Source organism: Cryptomeria japonica, chromosome 5 (assembly GCF_030272615.1).
Source record: "Cryptomeria japonica chromosome 5, Sugi_1.0, whole genome shotgun sequence".
Lineage (NCBI taxonomy): Eukaryota > Viridiplantae > Streptophyta > Pinopsida > Cupressales > Cupressaceae > Cryptomeria > Cryptomeria japonica.
The window spans coordinates 723,092,069-723,111,040 of NC_081409.1; the positions used below are offsets into that span (position 1 = coordinate 723,092,069).

The 18,972-nt window shown below is 37.0% G+C and overlaps 1 protein-coding gene across 1 annotated transcript in view; it reads left to right on the top strand.

Moving 5' to 3' along the window:
• Positions 1–2,609: 2,609 nt before the first annotated feature.
• Positions 2,610–18,972, top strand: part of LOC131855784 (probable aldo-keto reductase 1) — a 38,040-nt gene continuing 21,677 nt past the window's right edge. Inside the window, exon 1 of the mRNA XM_059221683.1 lies at positions 2,610–2,898. Coding sequence (XP_059077666.1) covers positions 2,854–2,898 — 45 coding nt within the window. The 5' untranslated portion in view covers positions 2,610–2,853. The remainder of the gene's footprint in view (positions 2,899–18,972) is intronic.

The following is an 18,972-nucleotide window of genomic DNA, read 5'->3' on the forward strand; positions in this document are numbered from 1 at the left end:
ATATTTTATTTGAAATATGATTTTAATTTTAAAATTTAATTTATTTAAGATAATTTAACTATATAGACATTTAATGTTATAATATTTTTTATCTTTCAATTAATGTTAATATTGTTAGTAATGTATTAATTATATTTTTCAGGTGCATATTTTATTAATATTTCAATTGTAATTAGTCAAAAAATTAGTTTATTATTTATTATTGATTGTTTATATTATTATTTTTATTAATATTTAGATTTTGATATATTTTGACTTTGCATTTAGTTTATATTCTACTTTTATATTTTACTTAGATTAAAATTAAAATTTATTTGAATTATTATGTCTATTTATAAAATTATAAATAATAATGAAAAGATTTTAGAGTCAATTTAATTTATAACTATCTCTTATTTTTTATTTTTTTGATCGGTAATTGGCCGAAGCCTGAATAGCTTTTGACTAGAGCTATGAACCAGTGGGGACACAGTAGGGGGCCCCATCCCCATTACATATCTATGAATTATTATTATTATTATGTTTGATTAGATTGACCCCAAGACCTTCCCCATCCTATGGAAGGCCAAGAGTCACAACTTAGAATTCCACTTCAGATGTCCCTATTGGGAATTGAACTTGGATCTCCACAGTGAGAACCCAGTGTTTTAACTAGTTAAGCTCAACCCCTTGGACTATAACTATCTCTTATAATTATAGAATAATAATGTTTTAAAATTTATTTTTAATTTATAATAAATTAAATTTCAAACTTAAAATCTAAATCAAAAGTTATAGAGTGTGTGTGTGTGTGTGTGTGTGTGAGAGAGAGAGAGAGAGTGAGAGTGAGAGAGAGAGAGAGAGAGAGAGAGAGAGAGAGAGAGAGAGAGAGAGAGAGAGAGAGAGAGAGAGAGAGAGAGAGAGAGAGAGAGAGGGGGAGAGGGAGAGGGAGAGGGAGAGAGAGAGAGAGTAATTTTTGATTAATTGTTTTGTGCCAACAGTTCAAGGATATGATGTTTCCCTAGGGAGTTATGCTCAATGTAGCATGTCATTTATTAAAGATATAATAATTCACCTTTAAGACCTATTTATTGTCTCGATCCTCTCTCTCTCTACAATACCTTATCCCTCCCCCCTCTCTATCTATTCTCATTATCTTTACCTCTCTCTCTTATCCACTCTGTCTCTAACTCTTTACTTCTCTATATATCTCCCTCACACTCCTCTCTCTCTTTCTATCCATAGGTCTCTCTCTCTCTCTCTCTCTCTCTATATATATATATATATATATATTTGTTTATTTCCACTTCTCTCTATTTTTTTAATCTCTTTGTCCATCTCTCCCTCTACCGTGTTCTATATATCCTTATATATCTATCTCTCTATCACTCTATCCCACCATCCATATCTCTTTCTTTATCTTTCACTCTACTTCTCTTTGTCTCTACATCTATTTATCTCCATCTTTCCCTCTCGCTCTATCTTCATCTTTACCTCTATATATTCATCTCTCCCTCTCTATTGCTAGACATTTCTCCCTCTCACTATCCATCCATCTCTCTCCTCTTTAATTCCCTTTCTCACTTATTGAACTTCTATATTTATACCTATTTGACTCTCTCTCTCTCTCTCTCTCTCTCTCTCTACCTACTGCAAAAATAACATGATCCTATTGGTAATGGAGCCCAATTATCTCTCTCTCTCTCTCTCTCTCTCTCTCTCTACCTACTGCAAAAATAACATGATCCTATTGGTAATGGAGCCCAATTATCTTCCCAATTTAAAGGTTTTTCTAAATGACATATCAATTGACCTCATATACTACACATATATGCAAAAGTAGACCAACATTTTTTCTAACTAACCTTCCACACCTCTTCGACATACCCATTGCACACCAAGGTGCAATTGCTAGTTATTTGTATGCCCCACAATACACTCACATTCCTCGTGAAAGAAAATATACAACTAAATTTTCTTCAATCAATTCATGATTACAAATGATTGCTTTTCCTTTGCATTTGAAAATTTTGAATTTCTTTTATGTACTTCTATTTTTAATATTTCAAGCAACTTGAGAAATTTATGTGAAAATTATGAGCACATTTCTTTAGAGAATTTTTAAAGGTGTAAAGAAAACTTATATTAGTTACACAAAAACCTCTTCTTAAATAGCCTTATTTATAACAATCTCAATTTTGCAATGGCACATACTTTTTATTTTCTATATAATTTTTAATAGTTTTTAAATATGATGAACATTCTAAATTGAAAGTTTCTCATTTACAATTTCAAAATATCTATCATTTACAATTTCAAAATATCTATAATTTAATTCTACATTAATATATGACACTTAAAAAACAAACCATATAAAGTTACCAATTGTCTATGAAAATACAAATTACACAACAAAATATCCCTTGTTAAATGACCTTGTAAATAATATTATACTTTTTCTTTTTTACTTAGGAAAATCGAAAATTTAATCTAACGATCGAAAACTTCACAATTTACAAGATGAACCCCTATAACCTTATACTTACCTATCATCGACTAATACCATATAGTCATCATCCACTTAACTCTTGCACCTAACAATATTGAATGTCTAATCAAGATATTTCTTCTAATTGTGGTATTGATCCATTCCATCAAAATAGAGGCCAAAAAGGTCAATCATAGTTGGCGTGGGCATCCCAACAATTTCAACATTGAATGATGTAAACACAGGAATATCAGTCGCAACAACTTCTTTCCCAAACTATGTGAACTCAGTTTTCTCTTCCCAAACATTTAAACTCCAGCCTTTTGACGTCCAAAATTACTCCCATCAAGCTTTATTCACACTTGTTCAGAGCTTTAGGGAAAAATATGGCGTCCATTCCATCCATTAGCCTTGGCACACAAGGCCTCCAGGTGACCATTTTTAACTTTTATCAGTTACCTTCATTGCCTGCTTGAACTCTTAGTTTATACGTACATAAATTAGCAATATTCAAGAGCAATTACAGTTTGTTATGTCTTTCTAAGTAGCCTTTTCCTTCTCTGCCGAACTTTTACTGTTTCTTTAAATCTTGGAAATTGGAGTGATGTAATTCGCTTTATTTTGGTATATATCAGATTTTCCTTTGGTTAATTATTGTGTATTTTTTATCCTCAAATCCTCGCAATTGGATCTCTCAGTGCCACCTCATTGGTCATATGTTTGATTGTATTGAAGATGTCCAAAATTGATTGCTTGGTGCAAATTTTCAGGACTCAATTCCTTCCTGAGCGAATTGAGTTTAGAGTCCTACCATCAGCTTTATTTCTCGAAATTAGAAAACTGGATTTCAAGGGCTTGAATAACAGTGTACTCTTTCCTCTCTTGATCTCCTAGTTTCATTATCATCTTTCATGGGTTGTTTATACTTCCATCAGTCCTTGCTTAGGGTTCTCGAGGAATTAAAGCCCTCGAGAAATCTTAGTTTATCCATAGCTACACTTAGAGACAGAACATAGCTACTTCTCAATAGTACTCTCATTATTATTATTTTCGGAACTGGAAAGCATTACCTAAAGAAGCAGAAATTGTGAAAAAACCCTGATAAGTCATTAAATTCATGAATTGTCAGGTTTCGAATTTTTTAGCCTAAAAATGCTGGAAATGTTTGAATAAATCAGGGTATTTACTAATTTTTTTTTAAACTAGGTTTCCCCCCAAAATGGCGAAAAACATGCTATTTTTGATCATGCTAAACCAATTTAATTTTCAATAGGTGATTTGTTTTGTCGAAATAGCGTTTTAACCATGTGGCAGGGAGACGTTCGATTGTTTTAAATGATTCCCTTCTTCATCGTCGAGGTTTTATGAGCACGATTAGACAGATTCCCAATTATAAATGGCGGACAAAGTCTTTCTCGGGCATTTCATAGGCGATTCTATCCTCTGCAACATATTTACAGAAAATATCGATGTTCTTTTGGATTCATTCCGTTTTTCCCTTAAACATTTCTTATATCGTTTTCCTGTGATACTTCTTGTTTTTCCCTTAAAATTTCTTTATATTATTTTTATTATTATTATAAAGGTTACTCGCAGTTAGTACGTGATCAAGGAATGGGACTTTCTTAAATTGTTTTTTCCCATTTTTTAACCATTCACTTCTTTTTATATTTTAACCATTACATTATAAAATAGAATATAATTAAAGAAGTTTGAAATTTTAAAAAAATTCTTTATATATAGTGTAGCCGTTGCTAGTATTAGGGCAAGGGAGTGGTGCCCTCTTCGAATGAAATGGCCGCCTGGATAGTGAAATGCCCACAGTAGCGAAAGGAATTACTTTTAATGAATATTGTTAGTTCATTAGTTGTTTGTTAGAAGGTAACTGTAGTGATTAGCTGTCTGATTATCGGATTAGTTGCACCCAATGAATGAATGGATGAAGATTTAAAAAAAAAGTCAATATCAACGAAGGAATTTTGGTGTGCCCTCCATATCTTTATATTTTTATGTTGATGATCATTAAGATTCTGTACGTGATTGTTTGACACCTTCAATTGGTATTAGAACACTAGGAGGCAGGAGAAGCGTGAAAAGTTGCTCACTGTTGTCTCGGCAGGGTTTAGATCACTCCCCTAAGGAGCTGCTGAATGTATTTTGTTGCTGATTGGTGGTAATTGTGAGGAGAATCTTGTCTGGAACAAAAGTCGGTGCAGACAAAGGGGTTTGGTTGTTGTTTGTAGACACAATAATGTTTCATTGCTGGAAGTGTGGATGTGAGGGCATTTGAGTCAAACTTCCAAATAGACCACAACTTTTGCTGGGAGCATGGAAGAATTGAGAGGCGAAGTGCAAAATTAAAAAAAAAATGTTTTAAGCTTCATTTGATCGCTGTTTAAAGAATAGTCAGCTTCACAATAGCCAGTCGATTTGTGGAAAGGAGGACAGTCAATTTATTGAAACATTGCTTGGCAAGGAGTACAATTTTTTTTAGATAAGTATTTTTTTGGATTTGGATGAAATATTGTTGGAACCTGGAAATTGTTAATTTTTATGTGATTATAGAGGGAATATATTACATGGGAAAACGAGTTTTTTAATACAAGAGATGAAGTTGATTTTCAAAGGTAATTTTTAATTAAAGGTTACATGAATGAAAAAGAAAGGTAATAGGGGTAGCGTACTAGTAGTCGTTATAGCTAACTTAACACACCCACAGATCTTAAATTGTACATCAGGTTTTGACAATTTTTTTTGGTTGTCTTTGTATGCGACTTAACTGCTTATAGCTATTGTTTTGGCTTTTGGCTAGTAAATATGTACCATGTAGGATCCGTTATGCACGCAAGGGTCAAAAAGTACACATTTCAAAGTGTTTCTTGAATCCTACTTAAAGATGCCTCAATAACTGTGCACTTAAAATTGCCAATACTTATGCACAAATGACCTAGCGGTTGTGCATAAACGCCCTAGTAGTCATGCACAAATGGGCCAATTATGGAGCTAAAAAGCTAAAAAGTGAGCGGCTATTGGTAGATGTGAAATTTATTAATGGGATTTTAGTTGTCATCTTTTTGGTTTTTGTAAAGTTTGTAACTAGGGGGTTGGGTTCACAAGGAGTGCACGGTTATTGGAACGCGCATGGCTAGTGGTGCTCTTCTCCTAGCAATAGGTGAGAGATCTTTTTGATATATTTGTAGAAGGGAGAATATTCTTTGTAATTGTTTGGAGTTTGATGACAAATTTTCTGGTTATATTGGGATTATTGATTGTTATTTTTGATGGGACGAATTTTGCTTATTGGAGTACATGTATATAAACTTTGGTAAAATCTAATGATTTGTGTGAGGACAAAAAGAACTATTGTTGAAATGGCTAGAAGCATTATGAAAGAAAAGAATGTAGATTTAAAAGTTTTTGGATAGAGGTAGTCACTACTACAATCCATTCGTTGAACATGAGTCCCACAAAAGCAGTTTATAGAAAGACTACTAAACAAGCTTGGTCTAGTTTCATACCATTTGTTGCTCATCTAAAGCTGTTTGGTTTTATTGCTTATGCACCATACCTAGAGAAAAAAGAACAAAGTTGGATGACAAAAGCCTTAAATGCATCTTTATTGGTTATTGTATTGAAAACAAAGCTTATAGATTATATGATCTTGCCAACAAGAAATTGATCATGATTAGAGATATCATATTTGATGAAAGAGCACAATATGTTCTTGATGAGAAGGATAAGAACATTGAGATGATTTGAAGAAATCTAATCCCCCCTAATGATATAGGCAAAGAACACTATCATCTACTTGTGTTTAATGCATAGTTGGAAACTTGATATCGGCAAAAACTTGCTAGACCCAAAAAACTCGACTTGGCAAAAACTCAGCAACTTAAAAATTGCTTAAATTTCATTAGAAACACATGTTTTTTGTAAAATATAATGACAAGATGTACCCAATGAGTCCATAAATGAGTGCAAAAATATTTTCTATTAAATTTGATTGATTTGAATGCAAATCAAGTACAAAATTGCATCCTCATGCAAAATCCCGATGGCTGATAGTTTGATACAATAGATAGCAAACAAAATGTAAATAGAAAAACTAAATGTAAATACAACATTTTACATATTCCTCTTCCTTGATCTATTGAAAACTACGGTCTACTCCTTGGAATCTATTGTGGCTCCTCACTTGGCATGAAAGTATTATTTAGAAGTAATTGGTAAAAACTTAATTGATTTTTATAGAATGATTGAAAGATCATTATATAGAATTACAACAACGATGTTTCTAAAAAGAAACAATCGTAAAACAAAAAGAAACTAAAATTACAATATATTTACATAATTGACCATTAAATAATAATAAATAATATTATTCTAATACCCTCCTTTAATGGTTAATTTGTCAACAACACCAAGCTATCCCCTGAATTTAGCAAACTTATCTGCACTGAGAGACTTGGTGAGAATATGTGTAGTTTGATCCGCAGTTGGAACATACTGCAACTGAACTGAGCCGTCTTAAACAAGCTTCCGAATAAAATGACAACGAGTTTCCACATGCTTGGTTCTTTCATGGAAGACGAGATTCTTGGCAAGTTTGAGAACTCCTTGATTATCACAGAACAAGGGAGTCAGACTTGCTTGAGATATTTGCATATCCGCAAGCATTCGGTGAAGCCAAACTACCTCATAAAGCTGCTTTAACAGCTCCTCAATACTCTACTTCTGTCGAGGAGAGAGCCACTGCATGCTGCTTTTTACTAGTCCATGTGACTGCACCAGATCCCAAACTAAACACATACCCAAATGTTGATTTCCTGTCATCAACCGAACCTGCCCAATCTAAATCTGTGTAACCACTGAGTCTAGGATCGTGACTCCTAGTTTAAAGAAGTCCATAGTCAGAAGTGCCCTTCACATAACGCAGCACACGCTTTGCTACTACCCAATGATCAGCCTTGGGGGCTGTCATGAATCATCAAATGTAGCTCACTGCAAAATTGAGATCAGGTCTAGTGGTAGTGAGATAGATGAGACTACCCACTAGTTGCCTGAATGTTGTTTCATCTATAAGAGGAGAATCAGACTTGGTTGACAACTTTAGTCTTGTCTCCATAGGCGTGGAAGTAGATTTACAATCCTGCATTCGAAACCTGTCAAGCAAGTTCCTGGCATACTTAAACTGAGAAATAAAAAATGCTACCATTAGTTTGCCAAACCTCAACACCTAAACAATATTGGAAAAGCCCCAAATCTGTCATATCAAAAGCCTTGCACAGGTCTTGTTTGATTTCAACAGTCAAATGTGCTGAACTGCCAGTAATAATCAAGTCATCCACATAGACAACAAGAAACAGAACATCATCACAAGAGTGTTTGATATACAAATTACTGTCATAAGGGCTATGCTGAAAACCATGAGCAACCAAGTACTGATCAATTTTGATGTACCATGCTCGAGGAGCTTGTTTGAGTCCATAGAGTGCTTTCATGAGTCTACATACTTGATGTTCTTTGCTGGCAACCTTGAAACCAGGAGGCTGCATCATATAGACTTCTTCTTGCAACTCAATGTTGAGGAAGGCACTCTTAACATCCATTTGATGGACTTTCCATCCAAACTGAGCCGCAATAGCGAGAAGAAGACGAATGGTACTCATCTTGGCAGTAGGAGCAAAAGTCTCCTCATAATCAATGCCCTCCTGCTGTGTGAATCCTCGAGAAACCAATATGGCCTTGTATTTATCCAAGGAAGGTACCATTTGCATGATACTTGACCTCATACATCCATTTTCAGCTAATGGGCTTCTTCCTTGGAGGAAGAACAGAGAGAACCTAGGTGTTGTTCTTTTGAAGGCTTTGGTATTTTGCGTCCATTGCCTGTTCCCACTCTAGAATCCCTTTTACCTCTACATATGTCTGAGGCTCATAAATGCTATGAATGTTGGCCATGAGAGCAAAATTGACTGTAGATTGCTGTTTGCTCTTGTTTCTAGAAGATCTACCCTCAATGAGCTCCTTAGGACGAAGATCATTGATGGTCTTAGCCCACCATTTAGGCCAAAGAGTAGAAGAACCAACATCAGGTGCAGGAGGAATAGGTGGGACAGAATCGGGAATAGGTGGAAGATTAGCATCATCTGGAGGAAATTTAGGTAGTGCATCATCCCTCCCATCAGGTGAACCAAATGGAAGACGAACACCCAAATCAGAAGCCTTCAAAGTCAAAGGTTGATCCTCAGAATGCTGCTTAGACGAGGAAAGCTGAAATGTTCCTTGTTCTTCATCAAAGACAACATCACGACTGAAGATAAGACAACCAGTGTCTACATCAATCAGCCGGTAAGCTTTGTGGTTGTCACTGTACCTTGTGAACATAAGCTTGTGACTCTTGGAAGCCAATTTGGAGTGCTTGGCATCTAGAATCCATACATATGCTTGGGAGCCAAAAACATTTAAATGATTGATCCTGGGTTTGTGACCAGTCCAGGTTTCCTCGGGAGTCTTCCCCTTAACAACATGAGTGGGAGACCTATTAAGGAGATAGACTGCAGTAAACACTGCTTTTGCCCAATATTTCTTAGGAACATTTCTATGTTCCAACATTGACCTAGCCATTTTTGTAATGGTGCGGTTGTTGAAGAACACAAATGGACACCGAGAGGGGTGGGGTGAATCATTGTAATTCAAAACTTTAAGTTCAGTGTGCAGATTTTATGGATGTAATGCAAACATAAACACACACACACAAGAGCACATCACATAACACCAGATGTAGGAGGAAAACCCAATGTGGGAAAAACCTCGGTGAGAATAGCCATTGGAGTCTACTGCTCCAATCCAGCCTCACAGTAAATAACAGTTAACAATATGTTTTAGGGCACCAACCCAAGGAGAACCAACTCAAGGAGCACCAACCTCTAGTTTTATGAGCACCTACTCAAAGGAGCACCTACCCCTACTCTGAGCACGCACTCAGAGAAATACAATAATATTTAGTTGTTACAATGCCATGATAAAACCTTGTTACAAATGTGTTTTGTAACACTTACAAATCTTTCACACTTTCAGAAAGGATCTCTCTGCCTACTGGTTTTCTTCCTCTGTTTCTTTCTTCTCCCTCTGTCTGATTGTCTTCTTCTCTCTGCCTCAGCTTCACCTTTCTCAGACTACTTTGCTCTCAATTTTCTGCTACTACAACTACCCTCTCTACTCTGTTTATGCAACTGCTCTCTATCTGACTCTCTCTGTCTACACTCTCATTTCTTCACTCGATAGCTACACCTTTTCAACACTTCACACACATAACCTATCAACTAGTGGAGTTGTCTTTATTTTCACCTCTATCTCTATCTCATCTACTCCTGTTGAATCACATCAAATTGCCTCTGCCTATAGTTAGCTCTCTGTATCAACAAGATTTTATTCTTTGTCTTCAGTATGATCTTAGACTAGCCGTTCACATTAAATGTGTTTTATCTGTCTTCAAGTCATTCTGTACATAGATTACTAAACTTGGTAATCTCAATCTGCCCTTCTAAAATACGGTTTGCAGTAGATTGGAATTGATCTTCTGAATCAACTGACCTTGCTCTGTTTTCTTCTTTTTAGTCTTTGTACTAGGTTGCTATTTTTAGCAAGTTTGATCTATCTAGCAGATTTGATCCTACCTCTATCAATCATCTCGAGCCCATCAACAGACTGCAACAGGTTTGCCATTAATGAGATTACTATCCTTTGTCGATCTACCCAGACAGGATCGACAACTACCATATTGAGATCCACCGTCACCAACTTCTGCTTATCTGATTTGTTTTGTCCACCAAGGAGCCACATGTCTTCATAGTCTTTGTCCAGATTAGATGGTCAAGGTCGTTCAAATTTCATGTGGACAATTGGGCTGCACAGATCGGTTGATCTCCATGCTGTGACTAACCTTTGTGTTATACGGTTTGCAAACACATCGGGTTTACAATAAGGACTTATGCCGATCCACTTTGTCATTTGGATTTCTCTTTCCTCAAGTTCATTGCCATAGTTATCCCGAACAAGATCCTCCAAGCCAATCGACCACATATCAGAATTACCATTAACTATCGGCATAAGAAAAATGTGCTAGAACAACAATATAAGTTATTCTGATGTTATACTGTCAACCTCCCTTTATCGGCATAGGTATTTCGAAACTCAAACTCCACGGTGACAAACTTCATTGGCATAGGTTATCCGAAATGCAAAATCATCTTTGATTTCACTTATCGCCATAAGCTATCTCGAAACACAATCTCCATGTTGACACACCTTATCGGCATAAGTTACCTCGAACACAACTCCATTAGAACAACCAACACTATCGGATTAACATCTGGACACTAACCCGTCAATACAAACTTATTCCAATGACCCAACATGAGTATGCATCGACATAGTTATTCCGAAATCACAACGCCACAGTCCTTCAACATATCGGCATATGTTATTCTGATGATCTTACCAAGGGGTCTAGTCTTCATTTTCCTCTGTCGGAATAGCTCACACTATCGGCATAGTGGGAATTTGTCATTCTGCCTTCAATAGCTACTCCGATACACATCCTCGGTCTCTTGGTTGGCATAGCTATTCTGATACAATGATGTCGGAGTAGTTTGTTCTATCGGTATTACACAATATTGTTACTCCGCCTTTGTCAGCTATCCCGATGAGATAACTTCACCCGCACAACACTTGATCGGCTAAGTTATCCAGATATGATAACTTCACCTACACAACACTTGATCGGTTGAGTTATCCCAATATGATCACTTCTGCAACCTACAACACTTGTTTCTCTACATCCTCTTTGGCATCCCTGCAACACTTGTTGACCTCAGTGACAATAATACCAATAGTTGCGACGTTCTACAATGCCGTTTTGTTGAGGGGTGTATGGTGTGGTTAATTGATGTTTTATGCCATGTATATCACAAAAAGTGGAGAAAGCAGTAGAACAAAATTCCACCCCCCCATTATCAGACCTAAGTGAAATAATAGAACAACCAGACTCTTTCTACTAAGGCCTTAAATTTCTGAAATACGAGAAACACATCTGATTTCTTTCTAAGAAAGTACACCCACATTTTTCGACTGAAATCATAAAATAAAAGCAAGAAATACCTGCACCTAGTAACTGGAGTATTCATTGGACCACATACATTAGCGTGGACCAACTGTAGTACATTAGAGGCTTGCCATGAGTCATCATCCTTGAACAGTGTCCTGTGTTGCTTCCTAGCCTGACAAGCTTCACAAACTCGCTGATTCTGAGTTTGAACTTCAGGTAGGCCATGTACTAAATCTTCCCGAACAAGTTGAGCAAGGTAGTGAATGCTCAGGTGACCATATCACTGATGCCAGATACTGGTGATAGAGGATGATTTAGCTACGAAGGCATGCTCAAGAGAATCACCATATCCACAAGTCTGTAAAGACCATGATCCTCAATGCCAACAACTACAGTAGTGCATGTTGCACAATCAACAATCGAACACTTGTGTGAATTGAAGATGACATCAAGTTGAGAATGCCGCATGATCTGACTCATTGAGAGTAGGTTTAGTTCCACGCCACGAACATAGTATACATTGAGGAATATGAGATTCCTCCAACAAGATTGTATCTGAATGTTGCCCTTACCAACAACGGTATACTCTTCACCTCCTCCAAATATGGTTGAATCATTATAGGGAGAGAATTCTGTAAACCAATCACGCCTGTGAGTGAAATGCCTAGAAGCACCAGAATCTATATACTAGGCATAAGATTTCACATGATTTGAATGTCTTTTAGCCATGAAGGTGTAAAAGGCAGACTCTTTCTGCTCTGTGTGCTCAATGACATTGGCTTTAGGCTGAGACCCCCCCTGCTTCCACTGTTCGGAAGCTATCTGATTGCGACAATCCTTGATCATATGGCCATATTTATGACAGTATTATATTGAACCTTCTTCTTTGAACCATCCTGAGACTGACTGGAGCCTTCTGTTGAGATGACTGAGAGGATTGAGCTTTGCCTTTATCCTTGTGAAAGGATTTGGCTGCAAAGGTTTGTTCTGAGGAGGATGATGTGGCACTGCTACCAAACTGTTTTTTCCAATGCTCCTACTGTAGAAGTTTGGTGCATAACTTTGGAAACTTCAAATCAACATTCGTTGAAGTAATGTTGAGAGTTTCTATAAAGTTCTCATAGGATTTAGGTAGACTTTTCAGGGTTATTACTACCATATCCTCTTCCTCCTTTTTCCGACCAATAGCTTCGAGCTGATCTCAAATGTCTTTAATCTTCATGAGATGCTCCTGTAAGGACACACGTTCATCCATCATGATGGAGAACAACTGGTTCTTTAGGAAGAACGCTCAACTTTTGTTGGATGTCTCATGCAATTCCTTCAAATGCTTCGAGATTTTTGATGCTGATTTGCTAGAGGGAATTTGAGGCAACTGGTCATCTGTGATAGAGAGCTTAAGGAGCATGACGGCTTCTCGATTCCGGTCATCAAACTTGTCCTAATCTGATCCGGCTGTGGTAGGACGAGACTCTTTTTCCCAAAACAAGATCATCAAGGCGGTGATATTTGAAGATTGTTAGCATGCGCTGCTTCTAGGTGTTATAATTCTTGCCGTTGAATCTCTGATTGCCTTCCAACATTAATTTGGTTAATTACGCCATCTTGCACACTTCCCAATGCATGAAAAACGAAAAACGAAAAACAAAGATGCGGTAGCACTAAATCCGAGGCACGAATCCCAATGCAGAAAATGGAGGTAGCTGTAGGTACAAACTTCAAAAAATAGATGAAGTACGATCGACATGAATTTCGAGAAAAAAATTGTTGGCCCAGAAAAAACTGATGAAGACCCAAAAAACTACTTGAAAAACCCACCAAGAATCTGCAATTAAAATAATTTTTGGTTGGAAATGAAGGATCAACACCCTAGCCGATATTGCCGAAACCATGTTGGAAAAAAATGCAGACGCGAAAAGAAGTCGTGGATTTCACAGAGGTCGTGGGTTTTTTATGTTTATCAGAAAGTCGTGGCTAAGAGCAGAAGTGGGGAAATCCGTCGCTAAAAATGCTTCCGTTGCAGAGAAAAGAAGACCTATCACCAAAAAAAATCTCGTCACAGAATAACACGGATTTAAAATAGAAGAAATCGCGCAATCAAAAAGGTGCGAAATAAAACGGGCTACTGCCATCACGCGAGCAGAAGGAAACACCGCGCGTCATGATTTTTAAAATCGCGCAAAGAGAGGTGCGAGAGGTCGCGTGATGCAAACGTGCGCAGAGACGGGAGGTCGTGGAGCCAACCAGACAGATGTAGTTCGAAAAATCACGAATTTCTCTGCAGAATCTGTCACACAAAGCCCTCAAAAAACAAATGTGCCCAAAATTGAAAAATGTAGACACAGGTTGAGGGCAAAAATGTGGCACGCAGACGAAAAAACCCTTCAAAACAACAAAGATTGTAGGTTGCGTCCATAGAGAAGACGTTAAAAAATTTGTTTCAAAATCTAAAAAATTTCATTCGAAATTTTTGAAACAAAAACTTTAAAACGCGCTTTGGTAAAATCTTAATTGATTTTTACAGAATGATCGAAAGATCATTATATAGAATTACAACAACGATGTTTCTAAAAAGAAACAATCGTAAAATAGAAAGAAACTAAAATTACAATATATTTACATAATTGACCATTAAATAATAATAAATAATATTATTCTAATAGAAAGGCAGTGGCTTGACCTCCACCTTGGTAGTAGATGTCGATGGCAATGACTACTCATCCTCATCAATGTCATCTATTCCTTCATCTCTTGCTGCACCCAACTCCTCCAGTGCGTGCCTCGCAAAATCAAGAATGTCATCATTAATAAATAGTGGAGACTACTTGTCCCACCTTGTTCAATCGCTGTAAGGATCTGTCTCATCCAAATCAATGGGATCATTTGATTTGTCCTCTACCCTTCTTGTGTGTAGTCAAAGGTTTTACTGCACAAAGGCGAGGTCATTGAGGTGTTTTTAAGTTAATTTGTTCCTCTTCTTTGCATGGATGGCTTTGAACAACCTCTAGCTGCACTCACAACTACAAGGTTGGCACAAAATGCAGAGGGCTAATCTTTGGAGATTTGGGGTATTTGCACCCCAATTTGTCCTTTGAGACTACAAAATAAATTTTTTAAGAGTTAGATAGCAAAGTCAAAACATATTTTATCGATTCATCAATAGTTGTAAAATTGTAACTTGTAAGATGCATTGTGAAAGACTCCAAATTTTATACTACTTGTTTGAGTGGTTCTTTTTTGGACAGCTTGCTTTGAAGAAAAGAGCGTACCTCTTCCTTCCTTGTAACTTTCCAATTCTTTGTCAATGAGGTCTCTCACCTCAACTTGGAGTGTCATCCTTTGAATACATGTTGTGAGGCCCTCCATGACCTCTGCTTGAGGATTTGAGAAGGTATTTGAATGGAAAAACGGGGGGTGAAGAAGTATCTTGCTGCATGGATAGGTTGGTGGAATTGATTGTTCCACCTCCTATCAATAATCTTCCATATGAGATCAAATTTGAGGCTGTCTCCCCTGTAATAATTTCTGATGGACTCTTTGGCCCTATCTATGGCCTCATAAATGTACCCCATTAGGTTTTGATTCCCATCTACCAAATGAAGAACTCTAACCAAGGGTTCTAGCACCTACAATTTACAAATACAGATTAAAGTATAAAATTTATAATGAAAGACTTAAATTTTTTTTAAAATTCATTTTGAATTTAAATTTGAAGTTTTGAAGTCACCTTCATGATCTCTATAGCTCTTTGTGCAAAAAGGTTATCAAAGATTGTGCTTACAACCCTCTCTCCTTCAAGCTTCTTTGAATAAGATGAGTCTAGCCATGCTTGACTCATAAACATTTGTTTCAAAGCAGTCAATGAACTAATAATGCTTTGCAACGTTAGGAAATAGCATTCCCTATTGACATTGATGAAATTATGTGCATAAATGTACTTGTTTGTACCTTATTGTTTGCTGCAGTTCTGTACTTTTTTTGAAAAGTCCCAATCCCTTGTACCACTAACAAAAGTAAAAACAGCAGAAAAGCCGCCAAAAGAGAAGCCTAGCGAGGAAATAGGCAGAACAAACAATGCTGCAACAAAGTTGAAAGAAGTCTAGAACCCAGCAGTAGCACAAAACATCAGCAAAACCTAGCCAGGCTATAAGGAAGATGGTAGAGGAGTGAGAGCAACGGCCACTTTCCATTCATCTTTAAGAAATTGTAAGCGATCAACTAAAAAATTGTCCTCCAATCAGCCTGTTCCCTATTTTACGACTGCACCTTTTTATGTTTTAGAACTCTGAATGTATATTTTAGGGTAGAGGATCAAGACTAAATCTCTGTTAGGGTAGAGAGTCAAGATTAAAGCTTTGTTATTTCTATGATTTTAGTATTAAAAATATGTTTTGACCTCGGCTTTCACCTGATTAGTTACTCATATGGCATATACTTGAGACCATAGTTGAATAACTCAAACTCGCCAATAACTCGACAATTCTATCGAACATTTTACATATTATTCACAAAGACAAATTACTAAATTTGTTGAGCATATTACTAATTTTCATCATATATAAATCAAAATTAGAATTTAATAGTAAATACATACCATACATCAAAAAACAAGTTCAACTTTAAATTAGTTATAATGCCACTTCCACTAGCCATGTCATATGTGTTGCCTTGTCTAAAGAGATTTTTGGCAAGTTGTGTAATAATAATGTCTAAGTAGGCACCCTAAAGAGTTATATCCCAATTACTTGTTACCCCCTCATAATCAAGTTTTTTATTTGACAGATTCCAATAACTAATGGGGCTTTGGTGAGACCCCAATGAGGTTGAGAGGTAGTGCCCCTCATGGAGATTTGGAGGCAATGCCACCAAGAAAGTCAAGGGGTAGTGCCTCTTGTGGGGGTTTGGGGGCAACACACCCAATGGGGTCAAGGGGGAGTGCCCCTTGTGGGGGTTTGAGGGCAACCTCCCAAAAGGGTTGTGGGGCAACACCCTTGGCGCACTCCCAAATTAAGGCCTTTGAAACCTTTCCCACCAACGAAAATCACGTTTTTAAACTACAAACAGGAAAAAATAAATTATATGAATTTGGATGAGTTTTTAATACAAAAATCCATTATTTTTTGCATTTACTCAAGAGTTTTATAAGAAAAAATTGCCATGAGTTTTTCAAAAAGTTGTTGGAGAGTTTTTGGGTAAGTAACTCACCTATCATTTTGAAACGACTACTTGTGAGTCAAAAGAGTTTTTGGCAGTTTTTTAATACTACTTGAGACTACTAGTTCATTATAACTATCTGCCTAATTATCTTTGATTGTCGAGCAAAACATTTATGTGATGTCCCCTTCGAGTTGACATCTGTCAGCTGAGTAGATTAGCCTATCACTGACCCTCGTAGGCTGATTAGGTTGGGTAGAGGGTCCTCCAGAGTTTGATTCACCATCTTCAGAGCGAGCACTCCAGGTCTAGTTTTCGTTTGAGGTCTCCAGGACTCCGTTTGAGATACTTTCTATTTTTAGCAGTCCTGCTATTTATAGCCAGTAGGTTGGGCAAGGACAGATTATGGTTTGGCAGTCTCCAGTTCAGACGGCAGGCATTTCTGATGAATACTTAGAAAGATATTAATATTTAATTATTTTAATTAAATATTAAATGGCGAACTTTAATGTTTTAATGTTTTAAAAGTCACTTTAAGTTATAACTTAAGTGAGGGTCTATTTCTCATCAGATGGGGCTAGTTTTATATTAAATGGAAAATGATTTATTTTTTGACACTTCAATAGTCAAAAATAAATAATAAAAGTTAAAACATTATTAAAGGCCAAATCGCACCTTTCTTCGGGAATCGTGCCAACCTTAAATGGAGATGATTAAAGAAGGTTTTAGGTCTTCTTTCATTATGCTAAGTTTTGGATAATTTGCTTTGGAGCTCTGAGAGGAGTTTTGGCTTAGGGTTTCAGCAGAAAATTCTTCTGCAGTGATCAGAGGTATCGGTATAGGAAAACGTGGGATTCTTGTGCAACAACATCAGAGGTTGTGAAATATCAGCTGATCTTGCTCTTCCAGTTGGTTTCACTCAGGAGCCAAATTTGTGCTTATTAATCAGAGAGGCACCGCCTTTTCTCCAGTATTAGGCTGCAGTAGCAAGAGGGAAACAGAGGCATCCATGAGGGATTTTTTTATCAGTGGCTGTACGGCTGCCTGGAAAGTAGCGCCAAACACTAGAAGGGCTACGATTTTCATATTGGAGGAACCAAAAATATATAAAAGAACAACAAAAGGGATGCCTAGCCTATCTCTCTCCATCGGGCTAACATGCAAGTGATTCGGGTCAATTGGGAATAAATTATAGTTTGCTGTTATAAAAATTGTGTATGACTAGCAATAAGAAAATAAGGGTTTTAACAGAATGTCTTGGTATTTATTAGTTCTTCTCTAGCTTTGTTTGTTTATGTATTAAGCATTAATAAATGATGAACAGATGTAATAAGGGTTTGATCAGTATTGTTGAGTTATAAATTGATTTCCAGCAAATACCCATAGTTGCTTTTTGTGCTTAATTTTGTCAAAATTATATTTGCTGTCACAAATTTGCAAAGAACACACTTGAAACGCAACAGGTTCAGTTAAACGCCAGTTGTCTCAGTTGAGGACCTTTTAAGGTTCTTACAGTGGTATCAGAGCTAAATCCTGCCATCCTAAGGGTTTAGCAATTACATGCAGTCACAGGAAATAGGTTCACACAGGTATTACATGCGCAACAGAGCCTTTTGTGAAGGAGAACAGAGTCTTAACAGGTAGTCAAATACCATGGGTCAAAGGCATACAGGCAGCCCAACCAGAGGTCACAGAGTTGAGGATGAGGAGACGAGATTTTTTTAGGACTATGGCTACAGGGCAGCAGCAGGTTGCTCAGGCTTTACAGGCACTCACCACCATGATGGAGCGTATGAATCCTCCAAACCAAAACAATCAAGAACCAGAGGACAATAGGAGTGTAGCCAATATTCCTAGACCTCACAGGGTAGCTACACGCACAATTGACAAGCCTTCAAGGCCTAATTTCTTGGCAGAAGAACCTGAGGATGTTGCCAGAGCTGAGGCAAAGCCTGTCTTTGTTGATAATGTTATGACGGTACATGATGAGTGGTCTTCTTCCACCTGATGTGAGGCTGAATCTGAATTTTGATCAGTTCATGAGGCAAAAATGGGAGCTAGAGAGAAACAGGCAAGAGAGGAGGCCTCGTTTCCAACATAGAGATCTTGAGTTTGCCACAAGCAAGCTCACCCTACCTTATTATGATGGCAGCGGTGCAGTTACAGCTAGATCTTGGATCCATAAACTGGATACATACTTCACACTGAGACCCATGATTGAAAGGGATGCAATTAAGTTTGC